Here is a 19973-nt window from a genome sequence, read left to right on the forward strand (position 1 = left end):
CTGATGATCTGTAAAAAGCAATCAAGTTTTGATACATGCAACAACATGGATGAACCTTGACATCATTTGAGTGAAATACGCCAGACCCAATGGACAAATATTATATGATCTCATGACATGAAATAATTAGAACAAGCAAATTCAGAGTCAGAAATAGAATATAGCTGCCAGGGCCAGGGTTGAGGTAGGGAATGAGAAGTTAATGCTTAATTTGTACAGAGTTTCAGTTGGGATGATAGGGAAGTTTGATAGTAGATGTGGTGATGTTAGTACAATGTTGTGAATGTAATTAACACCACTGAATTATACATTTGAATGTGGTTAAAAAGGTAAAGTTTATGGTATATATATGTTCCTGGAATAAAAAATTAAAAAAAAAATAGGACTATACAACATGTAATATAAATTAACTGCAGTTAACAGTAGGATTACAATAATATTGCTTCATCAATCCTAAAGAAAGTAACACACTAATGCAAAGTGTTAATGATAGGGAAAATTGCATGTGTGAGGGTGATAAATGAGAACTTTGTATGTTCTGCATGATTTTTCTGTATACTTACAAGTTATCTAATAAAAATAAGTTAAAAAAAGTAGAGAAGCAGACTTGGCTCAACGGTTAGAGTGTTTGCCTACCACATGGGAGGTCCGAGGTTCAAACCCCAGGCCTCCTTGTCCTGTGTGGAGCTGGCCCACGCACAGTGCTGATGCACGCAAGGAATGTCATGCCACGCAGGGGTGTCCCCTGCATAGGGGAGCCCCACTCGCAAGGAGCGCGCCCCTAAGGAGAGCCGCGCAGCGTGAAAGAAAGTCCAGCCTGCCCAGGAGTGGCGCCACAGACACGGAGAGCTGATGCAGCAAGTTGACCCAATAAAAAGAGACACAGATTCCCAGGCCGCTGACAAGAATAGAAGCGGACACAAAGGAACACACAGCAAATGGACACAGAGAGCAGACAACTGGTCGGGGGGGGAGGGGAGAGAAAGAAATACAAAATAAATCTTAAAAAAAAAAGGGTACCCACCCCCATTAGAAGTATTATTTGAATCCCTAAAGCTTTTAATTCTGATCAAACTGTTGCTTTATATTTGAGATTCATCTTTTCTCAAGTTAACAGACCAAAGCTTCTTAAAGAAATCTTTTTCTTGTTTTGCAATTTAGGCTTTCAATTTTATTGAATGATTCATGAATCAGGTAACATGCTAGTCAGAAAGTAGAAAGGAGCTCCAAAGAAGGAGATAGAAAGGGGAAATTCATACAGGAAGCAAAACCTCAAAATCTTACTGCCTCAAAAGAGCTTCCTGTGGAAATCAAGTGATTGAAAGCACAAATAATTTGGAATAAAAAGCACAAGCCTCCCAACTCCCATGGAAGCATTCCAGATTCATCCTTTGAAATCAGTGTTCTATAACCCTTCCATCTCCCTGACCGCAAAGACCAAGTAGATGGTCTAGCACACTTTGGTTACCCAAGGTAGGGTCAAACCGACTCTCCTGACCATTCTGCAATTGTCTTACCACTACCTCCCCGTCATGATCATCATGTGGTTTCCTTCTTCATTCCTCTTCCCCCCAGTTCTCCTCACACAGCTCCTTCTCTTATTATTTTTTAAAATATTGAATATGAAGACTTTTCCAACCCCTCTCAGGCTTTGCTGGTCACCCTTCTATTATGCCCAGAAGCACTCAGCACTTGTCTTCCCTCATTTCATGTACTGAGGTATGTGCTGGACACTGCTTATAGGCACTGAGAGAGAATGGTAAGCAAAATAGTCAGGTTCCTGCCTCAAGGACTGGAAAGAGAAAAACTGTAAAGGCTTCCAAATAAATCAGATAATTTCGGATTGTGACTAAAGTGCTATGAGAAAAAAAAAACCCAAGACAGAGTGGGTACAGTGTCTCCTTTAGATGGCGCATGAAGGAAAGTTTTTCTGAGATGATATTCAAGGTAAAACCTAAATGACAAGGAGTCAGCCATGAACACATCTGGGGAAGAAGCCTTGCCAAGGGCAGGCTCTGACCCAAGAACTATCTTGATGTATGTCCAAAACACAGAGAGAGAAAAAAATGTAGTAAATGAAGTGAGACAGGCAGGGCCAACTCAATAAAACCTTGCAGGCAAAGGAAGGAAATCTGGATTTTATCTAAGTGCAATGGGAACCACTGGGGAGTCTTTTAAAGGATTTAACACGACCTGTTTTACATATAAGATCATTGTGGCTGCTTCAGTCTAACTTATTTATATTAACCTACCTGTTCTCTATAAGCTTTTAAATTTGTGGCCCCTTTTATATACTGGCTTTGTCTCTCTTGCTCTTTAAATTACTTAAAAATGCAGCATATACTAGCTCCTTCTAGTTCATATTCATTTGTTCCTCAACCCTCTGCAATCTGCCTTGTCACTCCACCACTCACTGAAATTGTCCCCTCAAAGGTCATAAATGACCTTCCAGATTCCAAATCCCCTTCTTGGCATTGATCCAACCTGACTTCTCACTATCTTCCATTTATGGACTGCTGATTAATCCCTTTCCTGAAATTTGTTCAGCTCTAGCTCCTTTTTTCTAAGCTCTAGACTCCTAATGGAAAGCTCCAGGTGTAGATCCTACATACACCTGAAACTCAGTATATCAAACCTAAAATTATTACCTTCTACCCCACATCTGTTCTTCATCCCAGATGTCCTACTTCAGGGAAAGGCACTGCCATCCATCCAAGTGCCCAAGGTCAACTCCTGAGAGTCTTCTCTGACTCCTTTGTTCTTCTGCCTGTCCCCCACTCCTTCTCCCCACACAGCTGCTAGGCCACCAGGTCCTCCTACTTCATCCTGCAGTGACAGCTACTTCTTTTTACTACCCACTGCACTAGCCTAAGTCATCTTCTTTATCGGCTTCTTTACTGGTGTCCCAAGTCCAAACATCTTCTAATCATCAGCCCAGTCACCAAATCTCTCTCTTTAAATCAAAGCTCTTGTCATATCACACCAGAATTTAAAACTTCACATACTCATTAGGCCTTCAGCATAAGGACCAAACCCTTTAATATGACATTTAAAGTTCCAAGCTAATAAAAATAAAAATACTGAAAAAAATAATAGCCAACATTTACCAAGCACTTACTTTGTAATGTGCACTACAATAAGTTCCTTGGACACTTTAATTCTCATAACCCCACGAAGTAGGGATTTTCCCTATTTCTCTGTCAAGATGAGGAAACTAGAGATCTGAGTTGAAACAATTTGTATAGTCACACAGCTGGTAGGGGAGAAGTTCAGACTCATTCACCGATGACAATTTATTAGGTGCTTAAAATCAGATCTGACTCCGAAGTTGTGCCTACTACTAACTATGCTACCCTGTGCTCACGGCCAACAGCCTTCCTCTTGAGTTTGCCACCACCAATGTCCCTTTCACCACACCAAACTGTGTGACAACCCTGGGCCTAGCATGCCCTTTGGCCTTTGGGCTGTGCATTCCCTCTACCTGCAATGCCCTAACTCACCTGGGGTACTTGCTGACTCACATGAGGAGTTGGAAGATACAAGGAATAGGCTCTGGAGTTGGAGACCTGGGTCCAAACCATGGCTCTGCATGTAACAGCTGCCCCATTTTGGCTGATTCTGAACTAGTTCCCTTGTCTACAAAATAGGGCACCACTATGTACATGAGTTGTGAGGATTAAAATGGAATAATGTACACAAAGCATCTAGGGCTTAGTGGCCGACTGAGAAATGTTCCTATCCAGTAACATTAAGCGGACGCATCAACCCCGCTGTAAAGGTTTCCTTCTTCCCTACACAGAACAGCAAGCAGCCTTGTATAGGTTCTTTGGAGCTCTGCTCACACTTCAAGCACATGCATTAGTGCCTATGCTGCAGGTCACTGACTACATGTATATTTTCCCCAATATGGTGAGTAGCATGAAGAAATGGACTGTTTCTTAATCATATTTATGATCCCCACCCCAGGCACGTGCCTGGTCCATGGGTGTCATTCAATGTGCTTTGGAATTAAAAGTGATATAGTCAATGCTAAATAAACATTGCTGAATAAATTTAAAAATCTGTCAAACAGATACCACCCTCTGTAAGCCTCACTATTAGTTAATAGTTCTTAAATTCTTCTGAGTTTAAAAAGAAAATCTCTGTTTTTTGGTACTATTTGAAACACAGAGAGCCTGGTTCTTTTCTCATAAATTACAGAACTAATCAATTCACCTCCTTCCTTCAAACTCCTATACTTTAAGGACCCAAAGCACATAGAGTCCCTAGGACAAATAATGGGAATTTTCTATGGAATGAATTTATTCTCATTAGTGAACAGATTTTCTTCTTTAGCAGATTTCTGTGAAACAGATGAGTGAAAAATTCCTAGTTTAAAATGCCTCTTCTCCCATTTTCAATGTTTAATATATTTAATTTCCTTTTCCTAATTTTAATGTTTTCCAGTTTTAACACATCATCTTGGGCAATGACACAAGTTGTATTCTTGAGCAAATATAGTTTTACTTCTAAATCTTACATACTAAAAGGACACATATTCAAACGATTTTGCCTAAACCAGAGGGGGAAAAAAATCTCAAAAACAAATCATGTGACCAGCCTAGAACTTTACGAAGCTTAAAATTAGAAAAATAAAACCTTTACTCTGAGCTTATTACTGTGTTACTTAATCTATCTTGCTTACCTGGTTCTTATAAAAGAGGCACATGCTTTCATCTGAGTCTCTAGCAACAGAGCCTCTTGCTTTTCTGCCATACAGTTTTGAATATTTTTAAGAGATTTTCCATTTTTCTGGCTGTTACTGCTACTTTCTTCTCCCTCCGGCAAGGTTTCAGGGAAAAACAAAAGACAGTCTTTTCCTGAGTGTGGTGAGGAGGATTTGATAGTTTTGTCACTTGAGGTAAAATTGTTCCATGTCTGAGGTGATGCAAATGATGCCAAAAGAGCTGACCGCTGATCCAGGTAAGCCTCTGCCAATCTGCCCCAGTTCCAAGGATTAAAAGGATGCAAAGAAATTAGTTTCTGAAGGCAGAAAACTGTTTTCTCCAAGTTCTTCAAACTTGAACAAATAGCAAACTGGAGGTAGAGCACAGTGGTTAAATGATCTGTGTTGGTTGCTTTATTTTCCTAAGGAGAAAAAAAAATTAAAAACTTTAAACTGCTTTTTCACATAAAAATTGAAATGCCTAAAAACCCGAGTCATATGTTATAAATAAGAATCATTCTTCAATATTTTCAGTATCTTTCAGAAGCAACACAAGTGAACACAAGTGAACTAAATATATTTCTATAGATTTCATGTTTGAAACTATAAATCTAGGAAAACATATAACTAATAAAATAGTCACCAGACCTCACCAAACTTCCTGAAGTCCTAACAGTGATCCACCTGATGATGGCCTGATAAAGTTCAGCACTAAAAATATGTTTCTTTTCAATTTTTATTATAATCTCCAATGGTTTCAGACAGAGAGCTGAAACACCCAGGCCATTATTTTCAGAACCTGGGCTAAAGATTCCATTTTAATTTTCAAGGCTTTCTAAAAATCCAGATAGTTTTTCTTGAGAATTTGAACAGATTTTATTTCCAAATTTTACTTGGCTTGTACTTCTTAAACAGGACAGCCCTGAAGCTCTCAGTGCTTCATGCTGCATCATAATTGAATCCAAATGCCTTCCCTGGTAACTATTATCAAGGCCAATTATTTTTGGCCAGGGGGTTTACTTGCTTTCCTTGTAATCAGAAAGTCCTTTTCAAGTCTCTTTAACCATAACCTCTTGCCTAACCTGCCATATGGCAAATGCCCTCTGGATGAGGGAAAATAGATCTTTTGTTTCTTATTTAAAGTCTGTGGAGAGCAGATGGCAGACTAAAATTATCTTTAAATAGATTTTAAGTCTAAGGAAAACCTGGACTACTGGTACTCAGATCAAACTCCTGCATGGAACTACACTGAACATGAAATATTTGCAAAACTGAACTGGTAGATCTGTAAGAAAAAGCCTGTTGAGGACTCCAAATATTTATACATTGGGTAAAAATGTATAAAATAAGTCCCTATGCAATTTAATCGGTCATATTGTATCTTCCGAGTGACAGATTCTCTTATTTTATTATTACTATTGTTTAGTGTTCTGTCCTTCCCAGTAGACCATGAAGCTTCAAAAGGTTTCTGCTCAATGCTGAATTCCTAGTGCAAGCACAGGACCCAAGACCCCACAATTACGTTATTCACTGTTGACTAATGAATTTCTATAGTCAAATTATGTCCCCTGTGTAGATTTTATTTATAATAAGGAAAGTAACATGTTTAGATTGTATCTATAATAAATGTTATTTTTCTTCTGCAACCAGTCTACAATGCTTTCTATTTTTCAAAACATTTTCATATCAAGAAAGCAAGTATGTTTTGGGGTGGAGGTTGTTTCATATAAACCAAGATTTCAATGGCAGAGCTTTCATAGCAAAATAGCGAATAACTTTCTGAAAATTAAATTCCATTTAAATGTGTTTGAATAAATTTTCCAGAATACTGAAAGTCCTTCTGTAATGTGATGACGATGATGATGGTGATGACAGTTAACATTTACTGAGTGATATGCCAGACAGTTTTCATTACCATCCTCTAAGACAGATTCTATCATTATCCCCACTTTATACATGAAGCACACACAGCTGGTAAGTCATACTAGAAGTCAAGAATAAGGGGTACTTGAGGAGAGCAGGTGCATTTTAGCTGGCTTAGGAGTCCCCACTAGATGTGCACGGCATGCGCATGGGATGGATATTGTTTATTTGACCACTTAGCATCAGAACCACAAACAGGCACCTGGTAGGAAGAAAATGTTGGTTAAATAAATAAATGAAAGGAAAAAAAATTCATTCACTGTCAAAAAGCAGTTTTCTTAGCATGTAAGCATCTACTCTACCAGTCACTGTAAGGAATATGTTTAAAAATGTTTATATGTTTAAAAATAAGTTCTACTATAAGTTTATCCAAAAAAATTAAGGATGGAGAGGAAAGGTAAATAAACTTCAATAGAAGTTGTGAACATAAAATGTTCCTATTTGATAGGCACTCTAGGACCAGCTGTCCACTTTCTTCAAGGATGTATACTGAACTGTCCCCCTATAGAATGTGAGGGGGCCATAACCATGGAGACCAGAAACAGAAGCAGGCCAGAGCTAATAATGAAAAAACAGGGTTCTTGTGCAGGGAAACAATTTAAAAGACAAAACAAAAAAATGGAGTACCAGGAAAGGTGACAACAACACAGGGTCCACCAAGATAACGGTGCAAGAGAGCCAAAGAAGGGGTGAGACCCCTTAGCCTATGCTGTGTGTTTTCTACCTCAACTGTCCTCCCCAGTAGGTGCCCAGAAGAATTCTCAAAGTCCTAATATAGATGCTGCAGCCTTCTGACGGGTCTTCCTATGCCTGGCAACCACCCCGAGCTCTGGAGAGCTAGCACCTGCTCTCTAGCAACAGATCATTCTCTAAGCCACAGGCACAAACTTACTGCCTTGTTAAAGCAGCACTGGCTTGAACAGTGAACTTGATGGGACGTAACTGTTTTCATCCCTAGTCTCCCTGACCTGCAAAGTAACAGCCACTTTGGCCCTTTCAGTATTTTTTTTTTCAAAGATTTATTTATTTATTTATCTCCCCCCCCCACCCCCCCGCCCCGGCTGTCTGCTCTCTGTGTCCATTTGCTGTGTTCTTCTGTGACCACTTCTATCCTTATCAGCAGAACGGGAATCCGTGTTTCTTTTTGTTGTGTCATCTTGTTGTGTCAGCTCTCCGTGTGTGCGGCACCATTCTTGGGCAGGCTGCACTTTCTTTCACACTGGGCAGCTCTCCTTCTCAGGGCTATTTCTTGCACGTGGGGCTCCCCGATGTGGGGGACACCCCTGCATGGCAGGGCACTCCTTACACGCATCAGCACTGTGCATCGGCCAGCTCCACACAGGTCAAGGAGGCCTGGGGTTTGAACCGTGGACCTCCCATGTGGTAGGTGGACGCCCTATCCATAGGGCCAAGTCCACTTCCCTTAGCACCTTTTTATTTCAGACATCAGTCACCATCCTTCATTACTGCTCTGCTTGCCCATCACCTCCAGATTAAGAATTTACCCTCCATTCATAGAGAAGATAGAAGAAAGAACAAAACCCAGCTGATTTTCTTAAGACAATTACTGCCAAGGTTTCCTCTCACTGCAGGAAAGGTTAGGGATTTCTCTTTGTTAACGAGATAGAGGGTTCAATTGCATGCACACTTCAGGCTGACCTCTGGTCAGCTAGATCCACAGGGTTCACAATCAGTGCCATACATAGCGCCTCATTAATCCTCTCTGAGAAAGAAAACTGGTCATCTATAAAATAGGATTAGTCAATTTAGACCCATATAAAATTTACACACACACACACACACAACAGAAGTCATAAATGCCTTAATCTAAAAACAAAAATGAACAATTTAGAACTGCAAAGAGCAGCTTTTCTTTAACCTTGAAAAACAGACTCAACAAATTCCATTTAGGAATAAAAAGGACAATTAAGCTTAGCATAGTATGAGCATCTAGTCATTGTTTTTCATAATTTTTTTTCTGCTTACAAAACTAATTTATGTTCACTATAGGTATTTTGGAAAGTTAAAAAGTCTAAAGAAGAAAACAAATCAATCATTTCATTTACTCCTAATGAGAGTAAAACATGAGGTTTTTCAGTCAATGAAGAATTTTGAGCATAGCACAGGAAGGAAAAACATTCTAAGAAATTATCTTGTCTAAACCTCCAAACTGTTTATCATAATAAAGTTCTTATACTACTGACCCATTTCTTCTGCTTATCCAAGCCTAGAGATTTCGTTGCTGGCAAGAAGTGTTTTTTGCTTGTTTGTCTGTTAGAAAATGGACTATTCCACCATACAGGAAAGTGAGCAGTGAAAACACTCACCAAGTTAGATGCAATCTCCAGTGCTTCCACGTGCCTTCCCAAGTGAGCTAGACACCGAGCCTGGCCTTCCTGGACATCCCTTTTCATGGCAAAATTGGTAGATGACAGTCTTTCAGAGATGCTGGAATACTGTTGCAGTGCTTTCTGACAATTGTTTGTTAAAAAAAGGAAGGGAAGGGCAAAAGAGAAGAAAGTGAGAGAAACATAGTAGAAAAGAAGATTGAGTAAAGGGATTTCATTCTAGGTGGGAGGTAATGCTAAAATTGATCCCTGCAAGGAATATGAGTTTAAAACAGAGACTCCCTCTATTTCAGAGTCAGAACTATTTTTCTATAGAGAAGGAAAAACTAAAGAAGAAAACAACAACAACAACAAAAAAAAACTAAGGGGAAAAAAAGCAACTAAAAAGTAGAGAAGAAATAGCTAGAGAATATAGCCACTACTACCTTGGGAAACATTACAGAATAGTAGAAAGGTATTCTGGAGCCAGAGATCAAGATTGGACTGCTTGTTTTGCAACTTAATTCCTATTTAACTTTTCATCAGCAAAATAACAATCCAGGACTCTTGTGAAGATTAAATGAGACAATACTTGTAAAACACCTGGCATCAAGGTGTGGGATGCTTTGCTCCTGTGGTACTGTAAGGTAACTGTGTTAGAGGCTTCCACACAATGAGGACATACAGAATCTGGGGGAAACAGACTTATAAGGACTCCCAAAGATCCTTTTTTGGGGGTTACAGGAAACAGATGTTACAGAGAGCCATATAGAAAAAGGACAGAAACTTGGGATTCTGCAAACACACATCATAAAAGATTAAATTCTTAACAAACACATTCATAACTTAAAATTCCTTAAATATGCTATAGCTGATAAAACAAGAGCTCACACTCACTTTGAGTACCACAATCATATACATGTAATTCTACCTCATACTCTTGTCGTCTGTAGGCCAGGTCCCCTTTGAATTTCTTGGAAGTTAGAGTGTCAATATCGCTGCTTCCTGTTTCTTCATTAAACCACTAGAATTTATGAAAATAGCATATTACAGAAAGTGAAGCTGTGCTTTTGCACCTCAAACTTAGAAACAATTTTCCATAACTGCTTAAACCTCAAAAAAGACATGTTTCTTCAAGTTGAAACACAGAGGAAAACATGACAAAGAAGAATGCCAATTTTAAGTATAGCTTGATATTTATTACAAGTTACCACAAGTAATAAAACCAATAATTTGGTACCTCTCAACTAAAAAAGAAGCACACGTTTATGGTTTTATCTACCATGTTTTCAGTATGGGGTTGTAGTGCCTAGGAACCTACGTTTATCAGGCATGGTTCATACTGGTTCTTTAGCAGGATACAGGTTTTCTTGTAGAGGAATTTTAGAGGAGATAAACAGGGACTGGCAATTCTTTATGGAAAGGACATAAGAAAGAAGAATTACAGTTATGGTGCTATTATAAAAATGTTATGAACACAAAAGTAAATTTAAGCAAAGAGGGAAAATATAAATAAAGACTGAAAGGAGGCTTCAATTCAGTCAAATGCCAAAGACTTTTGGAAGACAAGTTCGAGGAAATGCCTACCTGGGGTATTTTATTCTCTTAAAAATTGGCTTTCAAATGATTATTTTTATTCTGCGCAAATTCAAACAGGGGATGACTTCAAATACCCTTTCTGTAAAAGAGGAAGTAGCTAAGAGATAAGTTCATGAATAAGATGAACATCTAGCCCTACAGGGAATCTGAGCAGGCAGGGATAGTGGAAATCTTCCAGCCCAGACTCCTAGTTTTACAACTAGGAAACCAAAATGACATGAGTAAGGCCTCTCCTAGTTTTTGAGCAGTATATTTTCATGCTCATATACCAAACAAATTCTAAAGACAAGTTATTTTTGGTTTTACTTTTGAAGTATACAGCACAGAACACTTGACAAAGTATCATCGTATACATTAACTCATTTCACTCTCACAATAACTCTGTAAGCCAACAAGTATTATTTTTCCCAAACGACAAATTAGGAACTGACATCTAGAAAACTGAGTAGTAAAGTCAACACTGGAGTTCCAACGGTCCTATCTCATAAGTCAGGCTTTAATATGCACCACCACGTGGCTTCCCAATTCCATTCCCAGCGTTCAGTCTTCATAATTAAATGTTAAAAGGTAACTTTCAAAGACTCATGTGGTAAGAAGAAAATGTAAGTGAAAACAAACAAAAATACAATTCTGACATGCCAAGTACAATTGCTGTGAAGAATAAAAGAGCCTATACATGCAAAGTGCCTAGCACAGTGTCTGGAAATTTTCCATAAACTTTAGTTATCAGTGATGAGATGAGATTTACACACGAGATTTATTACAAGACAAAAGCAATTCAGGAATGTTCATAGAGTTCCTATTATGAACAGAAACTGCTAGGTAGTGCAAAGGGCAGAAAGTTCAGAACCCACTCCTATGTGATCATGTAGCCCTCCGGGTCTAAATGCGTGATGAGAACACTGGCAGATGCTCTAATAGGGAGGGGAGGAGACGTAAAAGACAAAAACATTTGATTGGAAGGAGGAATCAGCAAAGACTTCCTGGGGGAGGCAGCATTTAGGATATACCTTGCGGGGCGGGGAATGGACACAACTGAACGATTTTCAGTATCAGAGTGGATGTAAAATATTCCGGACAGGAGGAATTCACTGAACAGTGAATGAATGGCGGGATGGCCACGGCGCATTAGTGGGACGTTCTCGTTTGGGGAGGAGACAGCACGCAGTGGTGAAAAGTGGGCGGTGGCCGGATTTCAGAGGCACCAGCCTGTCCGGCTATAGAATCAGTGAAGGCCAACGGAGTTACCGAAGATTTTAGAGCAGGAAGAGAGGATAAGCGAGCTGTACCCAGACTGGCCTAGAGACAGGTGGGAGTTGGGACTGTGGGGATCCTCGCGCGCCCTCGGGGACAGGGGTCGGCCGCGAGCACTGCCGGGCCGACCGGGAATGGGGCTCGGGGAACACCAGTTCCTCCGTGACGGGGAAGGAATGACGAGGAGGGCCAGGCAGGGGTGGCGGGCGCTCGAGCCCAGGGGGACTGGGGTCGCGCGGGCGGCGAGAATCCAGCGCGGAGCGGGACGCAAAAGTGCGGGGCTGAGGCGCGGCGAAGGCGGGGGCCCAGAGGCGGAGCGAGGCCCCTCTCACCTGCGGCTCGCAGCGCTTGGCGCAGTAGGACGCGGGCGCCCGGGACAGCCGCTCAGGCCGTTCCTCAAACACCGAGTCTTCGAATTCGCCCCCGAACACCCAGTGTCGGGTCTCCATGGCATACCGGCGGCCGGGGTAACGAGGCGAGGCAGTGCCTAGAGCGGCGCCCACCTGTGAGCCAAACCGGAAGGGGGCCTCAGAAGCCCGGTGCGCGGCATGCTGGGACTTGTAGTCCTCGGAGAGGCCAAATGAGAACTGGGACGCTGCTAGCTACGCGTCCTGGATGAGCTGAGATTGTTATGTGACTGACCGACCGAACAAACTGACGAGAACTCAGGGCTTGACTTTCAGTTTCCGGGGATGAGCAAAACGATCCTCTCCTCCACTTACCAAAAAGCCCTGGTCTCAGGGTAAATGTTTAAAATCCGTAGGTAACATTTTTCTTAACCACTGACGCTATCTCTGGCACGTTTTTCAAGATTTTTATGCCGTTTCCCCCTCTTCTAACAATAGCTTTATGAAAGACACAATGATTCTCGATTTGCAAATGAAGAAATTAGGGATTAGAGAGATTCAGTCATTTGCTCAGGATCAGTTATTACATGGCTACGAGGTGGGAAATACAGAAATGAGTAAGTATGCCCCAATCTCTGGAGATGAAGCAACGTCACCGAAAACAAAGAGCAAAGAGTAATTCACGCATTTATAAAATAGAACTAGAAATCTACTCCGGGGCTCTTTCAGGGAACATTAATTCTGCCTAAAAACATCAAAGCCATTAATTCTGCCTGGAGAAAAACACCAAAGGCAGGAATTCTAAGGTTAACATTTACTATAATTCTTATACTTTCAAGATATAGAATACAAATAGAATACTGCTCGGTATTACACAGCGCAACATTATTGTGCAGTATTACACAGCGGGTAGTAAACATGGAGGTTTCCCCTGGCTTTTCGCCTATTTCTTTTCAATCCCTTTCATCAGTCCTTTGAAATTTGTTTCCCAGAGCTCTTTCTTCAACCCAATTTTCTACTCCACAAACTCACCCTAGGGAACTTCATCCACTTCCCAAAGTTTCAAAATCCGCCTCTCTGCTGATGACTCCCAAGTCTATAATCAACCCATACATCCAAAAGCCTTGGGTGGGTTGCACATGGATAGCCTCCAGGTATTAGCTACAGATGAATTTTTTTGATGCAAGGTCCATTAAAAAAAAAAAAGGCTTGTTTTACTATCGTAAATATAACAGTCCTCACTATGAAAAATGTGAAATTATAGAAAAGTAGAAAGAAGTAAAAAGGAATGTATAATATTGTATGGATTGAATTGTGTGCCCCAGTTTGGACATGTTCTTGATCTGCATTCTGGTGGGTGCAGGCCATTGTAATCAGGATGTCTTGAAGATATTACTTAAGTTAAGGTGTGTCCCAACTGAATTAGGTTGGGTCTTAGTATTACTGGAGTACTTTATAAGCAGGTAATTTTGGACAGAGAGAAAGCCACCAGAAGTCAACAGAACCTGGGGGAGAAAGGAGAAGATAATACCATGTGCACTGCCAGGTGACAGAAAAGGCAAGCACCATGGCTTGCTAGCAGCCAGCCCCAGACTGCCACAGTTTTCAGGAAAAAAGCGTTGCCTTGCTGATGTCTCGTTTTTGGACTTTTCCTAGTGTCAAAATTATGAGCCGACAAATGTCCATTGTTTAAGCCAACCAATTGTATGGTATTTGTTTTAGCAGCCAGGAAACTAAGACAATATCTTCGCCCAGATGGATTTTAAAGAAGATAAGAGATATTTTCCTTGATTCTAGCATGTCCTATCCTAGCAGAAGAGGCAATATGGCTTAGCAGCCAAGGGCCTCTATCACCATTGCCTACATTCATGATCTTAGTTCAGTTATTCACTAGCCATGCAACCTGATTTGTAAACTGGGCATTGATTAAAATAAAATAATTCATGTAAAGTACATATTAGATGGCAAGTATGTAACACATGTTCATTCACAATTCCTGCCAGGGGCAAAGTAAGAGCAAACAAAGGCAGGCAAGAAGGATTTCTTTCAGCTTTTTCTTTTTGAAGGTTGTTTGGTTCTGGAATTTCCATCCTCTCCTATTCTAGAGAACCCTGGGATCTAGCCTTCCCCTGATGGTTTCCAGCTTTTTCTTTTCTTTGCTTTTTCACTATTAAGAACAATTTCAGTTATGTTTTCCCCCAAATTTGTGGACTTAGGTACAAAATAAAACTGCATTTATTAAGTAATGTTTGCTACATTTTCCTTAAAAAAAAAAAAAAAAAAAAAGAGGACTACAATACCTATGTAACAGCCAATCCAAGCTTCTGCCCAGCCAAAGGCTACCAGCATTGCCTAACTGAAAATTAGAACTCCAGCTGAAAGTGAAGAAGTAGCTGGGAAGCCTGAGGAAAGGTAAAATAAGAGTTATGTTGGACCTTTGGCAATAATGAAAACAGCTCCAAGATCCATATCACTGTTAATGATGAGGCCTACGGACCCTGAGTTGCAAACCACTGCCTCAATTGATAGAGAAGCCATAGGATTAATGCCATTTTATGAGAATAAATTAAACCAATGAAAGAGAAGGACATTGATACTCTGTAACTTAAATACATAATACATATTTAGGAAATACCATGGGTTAGGCAGTTAGGGAGTAAATGAGAATTCAGCAAGTATCTAAAATTGTGTAGGTTGTGATAAGAATCTGTTTCTATATACAGTAAAGGTTTTTTTATGGGGTAACATATATGCCATTTTGATGATTTTTAAGTGTACATTAATGTGTGGCATTAATGACTTTTACAGTGTGTGCTACCATTATCCCCATTACCAAAACCTTTTCATCACTTAATGGGTAAAAACAGAAATTTTTTACCCATTAAGCAATAACTTCCCAATCCCTACCCCAACCTATGATAAACCTCTAATCTACTTTGTCTTTGTTTATAAAGTTTTTTTTTAATCTATAAATATCTGATTTTTGTTTGAGGTGCCTGATTGAGTTTCCTATTATAAGGCAGAAATCACCTCCTCCAGGCAGCCCTCCTTCTTCCCCTTTTCTATAATTCCCATGTTGGGAATTGAATCATAACCCTACAAGGCATGTTCAAGTCCTAACACCCAGTCCTGTGGTTGTGAAATCATTTGTAAATAGAACCTATGAAGATCCTATTAAGATGAGGCCAGATCGAATCAGGGTGGACCTTAATCCAAGATGACTGGAGTCCTTATAAGCAAAGGAAATTTGGACAGTAGTAGCAACCAAAGGAAGAAACAGGAGACAGATGGCCATGTGATGGAGGTGGAGATTGAGCCACTACCACAGACAGGCTCTGGAGAAAGCATGGCCTTCCAACACCTTGATTTTGGACTACTAGCCCCCAACCTGTAAGACAATAAATTCCTATTGTTAAAGCCAACCAGTCTGTAGTATTTATTACAGCAGCCCTGGCAAACTAAGACCTGCACCATGCTTCCATCCACTGTGACATTTATCACACTGGGGGCTGTTGAAAGTTAGAGACTAGGTCTTTTTCAACCTTGTAAACTCAGCCCCAGGACGGGGCTTGGTCCAGAGCCACTTAATCAATGCCTATGGAATGAACGGGTGAGGGGGATAGTGAAAGTGGGGAGCACCAAGAAATGGCAGAAGCAGAGGCAGCCACTTGGCTATGCAAATTCATGTGTTGATGTCCTATCTGTGCATGGGGTTGGTAGGAAGTCACATTTAATGAGCACCTATTATGTGGCAGGCTGTGCAATGGACACCCTACTAACTTTATTTCAATTAATTCTCACAGGATCTCTCACTCTGAAGTAAGCATTATTCCTATTTTTACAGATGAGGAAATAAAATCTAAGAGGTAACTAACTACTTCAGGATCCCAGATGATGAGAAGAGGCCAGATGCAAAATCAAGTTTATTCTGATTTCAAAGTCCATGTTCTCAGCTATTCCCAGAAAATAAAATGGCAGACTTCATGAAGACATGGGGAACCAAGTCTGTCTGGCTGGCTGTGCCTCCCTCACACCCTGGAGCCTCAGGGACTCCGGTTTCCCCCATGTGTGTCTCTGAAGAATGCTTTCTCTGCACTGCTTGCGCACCTCCAGAGCGTGGCCTCCCAGTTTGGGTAATTCAAGCGTTCAGAAGAGAATGACTAAGGTCACTGTGTGTATCCCGATTCCAGGTTTCTAACCAAGGGACTCTACTGAGCCAAATAGCTAGACGTCCTCTTCATTCCAAAGAGCTATGGCTAAAGGCAGCTTCTGGCAGTGTACAGGTGGCTCGGGAGAGGCTGTGGGGTGGGGAAGAGGCAGGGAAGCCATGGAGACATTCATATGTAGTCTACAGGATTTGCAGCCACCTACCTGGAGTGCCCCCTGTGCCAGGCACAGCACTAGGATCTTTGCCTTGGCCTTGCCTGGGAGCCCCCATGCCGAGTCCAGTCTCTCTGAGTGCATCATTCAACAGCCCCAGGTGCTTCCAGGGAACAGAACTGTTCCCTCTGCACTTGGAAATCGCAGACCTCTGCACCCACTCCTATTCCAGTTTTTTCTCTCTCGACTTCTACCCCTCAAAGGCACTCCCCGACAGAACATCTGCAAGGTGTCATCTTTGACCATAGGCTTTAACCAATAGTGGGGAGAGTGGTTGTCCTCAGAGAGTTTCTGGCACTTACAGCAATTGACTTTCTGTGAGGCAGGAGGAAGCCAGGAGAAAATTGTTACCACACTTAAGCATGGGTGCCTGAGGTTACCACATTCCTCCCTAGCCAAAGGGAGATGTTCTGGGTGCTTTGAGAAAACCTGACACCTTTCTAACTACAAACTCCTTAGGCATTCAAAGCCATCCACCTGTTGCCAACCTAACATAGTTTAGTTTTCTTCATGTTGTTGCTTGTACAGTTTTATTGGATACACACATTTAAAGTGATGTATTTTGACATTTGTATACACCTCAGAAATCATCCCCACAAGCACCCCCCAAAGTTTTCTCTCTGCCCCCACCCCACTCCCATTACTGAATTTCTAGCCAGGCTGGTCCTCTCCTGAACAGGCCTCCCATGTTCTTCCCTGAGTCTTTCCCTCCTATGTAACCTTTCTCCCTCACCAGGTCCTGGTTCACTGTTTCCTTTGTGTGGAAGGTCCTTCCAGGTGCCGTTCATCTGGCTCTTACTCAGCCTTCGCTGGCTCTGACCACCCGGTCTGGGTTACATGGCCCTTTTGTGGGTTCACATAGCATGTCTTCTAAGAAGGCACTTGTCACACCCCCACCCCCTTGTGGCTCTGTCTACACATTTTGTCCCATGCTGACTTGTCCACTACCTCCAGCAGACCATGAGTCCTGCTGGGCAGGGACTGGGCCGTCCATCCCTATGCCTAGCACTGAGCATAGGGCCTAGCACACAGTAGGCCCTTGGCAAAGGTTTGTTGAGTGAATTAATCTTTAGACTGTTTGAAAATGAATCTTCTACGCTCTGTACTGTAAGCTCCTCTGGAGCAATGTCTGGCACATAGTATTCACGTATGAATTCAATTCAGTATACTTATTGGGTGTCGACTTTGTCAGGTGCTGTGGATTTACCACTCATGGTCCCTGCTCTCAGGGAGGCTATATTAAGACAATAAATATGTTAACATGCAAATCATTTGAGGATTGTGGTAAAGTGCCAGGATAGAGAATAATGGCTTAGCAGCCTACAAAATATCTTCTGTAATAGAATCAAACCTTTTTCTTTCCTTTTCTTACCCAAGCAGAAGTGGGTATTTTTAAATATTGTTCTTTCTCCTTTTCCATTTTTTTCTTTTGAGCAAAGCATATCTACCCATTTCTGACATGAGTCCTTTCCCCTCCTCTCCACCCGCCCTCACTGAGTCTCATGGATATTTACCAACTTACACTAACATTTTGCGCTCACTCATTTATTTCTCATATTCTATAAATTTTCATAGTCGGTACATTCATTGATTCGATTAAAATTTGAGTATCTGCTGTAAGTACTCCACTGTTTTCAGAGTGGAAGATACAGTGATAAATAAGACCCTTATTCTCATGGAATTTAAGTTATAGTAGGGAGACAATAAACTAAAGTAAAAAAATGAACAAGGTAGTTTTAAATCACGGTAAGTATTTAAAGAAAATTTTAAAAGATGACGTGTGAGAAGAGGCTACTTTAGGTAGAATGGGCAGGAAGTGTGCTTCTGAAGAGGTGACTCCAGGGCTGAGCCTGGAGTCAAGTATAGGAGCTGTTCAAAAGGACATTTGAAGGCAAAGAACTGCAGGCTAAAGGAAGAGCATCTGAAAAGCTGCAAGGAAAGAACGAGGAGCAGAAGACAAGCCCTATGTGTTGGAGCAGAGTGAGTAAGAGGGAGAACTGGCAATATGGCCTGAGACAGGGCAGGTAGGAAGGCAGGCAGACAGCAAACAAGGTACTCAGGACACTTTTACTGAATGAACAAATGATCGTTAGATCCAAAACCCCACATATTGTATCTTACTATCTTCTTATGGTTTAAGTAGATATGGTACCCACGATGTTGTCTTTCTCTGCCATGCACTTAATGCAGAGGATCTGACTGTGCAACTGTCCCCCAACTTCCCTCTACAAAACCCAGCTTTATGCCCTTTTGTTCAGGTCAGCAAGCCTTAAGCCAAACAAAATTTTTTTTTCAGGGATTGTGTCAGCACCATCTCTTGGTTAGATCATTTCGTCCAGTATCACAGGTTGTTGTTCAAAGACAAACACTGCCTGCCAACATCAGCTACTCACAAACACCCCTGCGTTGCTTTTTCCTCCTCTGGCTCCAACCCCACAATCTTCAGTTCTATATGATTAAAATTATTGAGCAAGTATTTTGTGAAGGCACTAGCTAGGCACCAGAGGCAATGGATGAGAGGTCTGGAGACAGTCCAGTTTAACACCTCCAAAATTTAATAGGTATGTGAACTTGAGCAAATTATTTAACCTCTGTAACAGCAGCACCCACCTCATGGGCTGGCCATGGGGACTGAGCTAAATTATGTGCTGCTCTCAACCCAGTACCAGGCACACTTAAGTGTGCCGTGAATGTTAGCTAAAAAAATAAAAAGATGACAAACATGATTTCTGCTTTCTAACTGCTTCTAAACTAGTGAAACTGATGCACTTCCAGAGCCAACGATTACAAGCGCTGAATAAAGACATAAACTAAGACCTGTCGGGTAGACCTGGAGGAGCAGGTGGTGCTGACTATGGTGGATAGAACTAAGGGACACTTGAAGAGGAGGTGACAACTGTGCAGGTAACAACATTGGAAGAAGGACAAGTCAGATAAAATAGCATTCACAGATTGTTTCAACCAAAGCAGCTGTGTACCTACTATGTAAAAACCACTTACTTACTTAACAAGTAACTGAGTATAATATGATAGAAAGTAATAAGCACCTTAAAAGAAATATAAAGGGCAAAAGAAGTCTAGAGTTAGCTTAATTCTACCAAAGTAGTTTACATTTAATATCTCCATTAGCATATGCACTGTTCATATGCTTGTTTTATTTCTTTCAGTTGCATTATAAATTTACTTAGATTTTTATGATAATTTAGTTTAAGACACTAAAGCAATGGTTCTCAAACTTTAGCATACATCAGAACCTCTTGGGGGTTTGAAAACACAGATTGCCAGGCTCCACTCTGGAGCTTGGGGTCTAGAATTTTCATTCTAAAAACTTGCCAGAGGATGATGATGCATTTGGTCTGGGGACTTCACTTTGAGAACCACTGCTTGACTTAAAAGCCAAAAGCAACTAGGAAATCAAATAGAAGCAACTAGTGGGCA

General features: G+C 41.1%; 1 protein-coding gene and 1 long non-coding RNA gene across 2 annotated transcripts in view; one reads left to right on the forward strand and one right to left on the reverse strand.

The window, feature by feature from the left end:
- Positions 1–12336, reverse strand: part of C14H8orf76 (chromosome 14 C8orf76 homolog) — a 27184-nt gene extending 14848 nt beyond the window's left edge. Inside the window, exons 1-4 of the mRNA XM_058275991.2 lie at positions 12141–12336; positions 9887–9979; positions 8956–9099; positions 4685–5127 (exon numbers count right to left, since the gene is read on the reverse strand). Of these exons, the coding sequence (XP_058131974.1) occupies positions 4685–5127; positions 8956–9099; positions 9887–9979; positions 12141–12257 (797 nt within the window). The 5' untranslated portion in view covers positions 12258–12336. The remainder of the gene's footprint in view (positions 1–4684; positions 5128–8955; positions 9100–9886; positions 9980–12140) is intronic.
- LOC131273308 (uncharacterized) lies at positions 11553–19261 on the forward strand. The gene is made up of 2 exons (XR_009180498.1): positions 11553–11863; positions 16000–19261. It is a non-coding gene; the product is annotated as an uncharacterized lncRNA (long non-coding RNA).
- The last annotated feature ends 712 nt before the right edge of the window (positions 19262–19973 follow it).

This window comes from Dasypus novemcinctus, chromosome 14, assembly GCF_030445035.2.
Source record: "Dasypus novemcinctus isolate mDasNov1 chromosome 14, mDasNov1.1.hap2, whole genome shotgun sequence".
Classification (NCBI taxonomy): domain Eukaryota; kingdom Metazoa; phylum Chordata; class Mammalia; order Cingulata; family Dasypodidae; genus Dasypus; species Dasypus novemcinctus.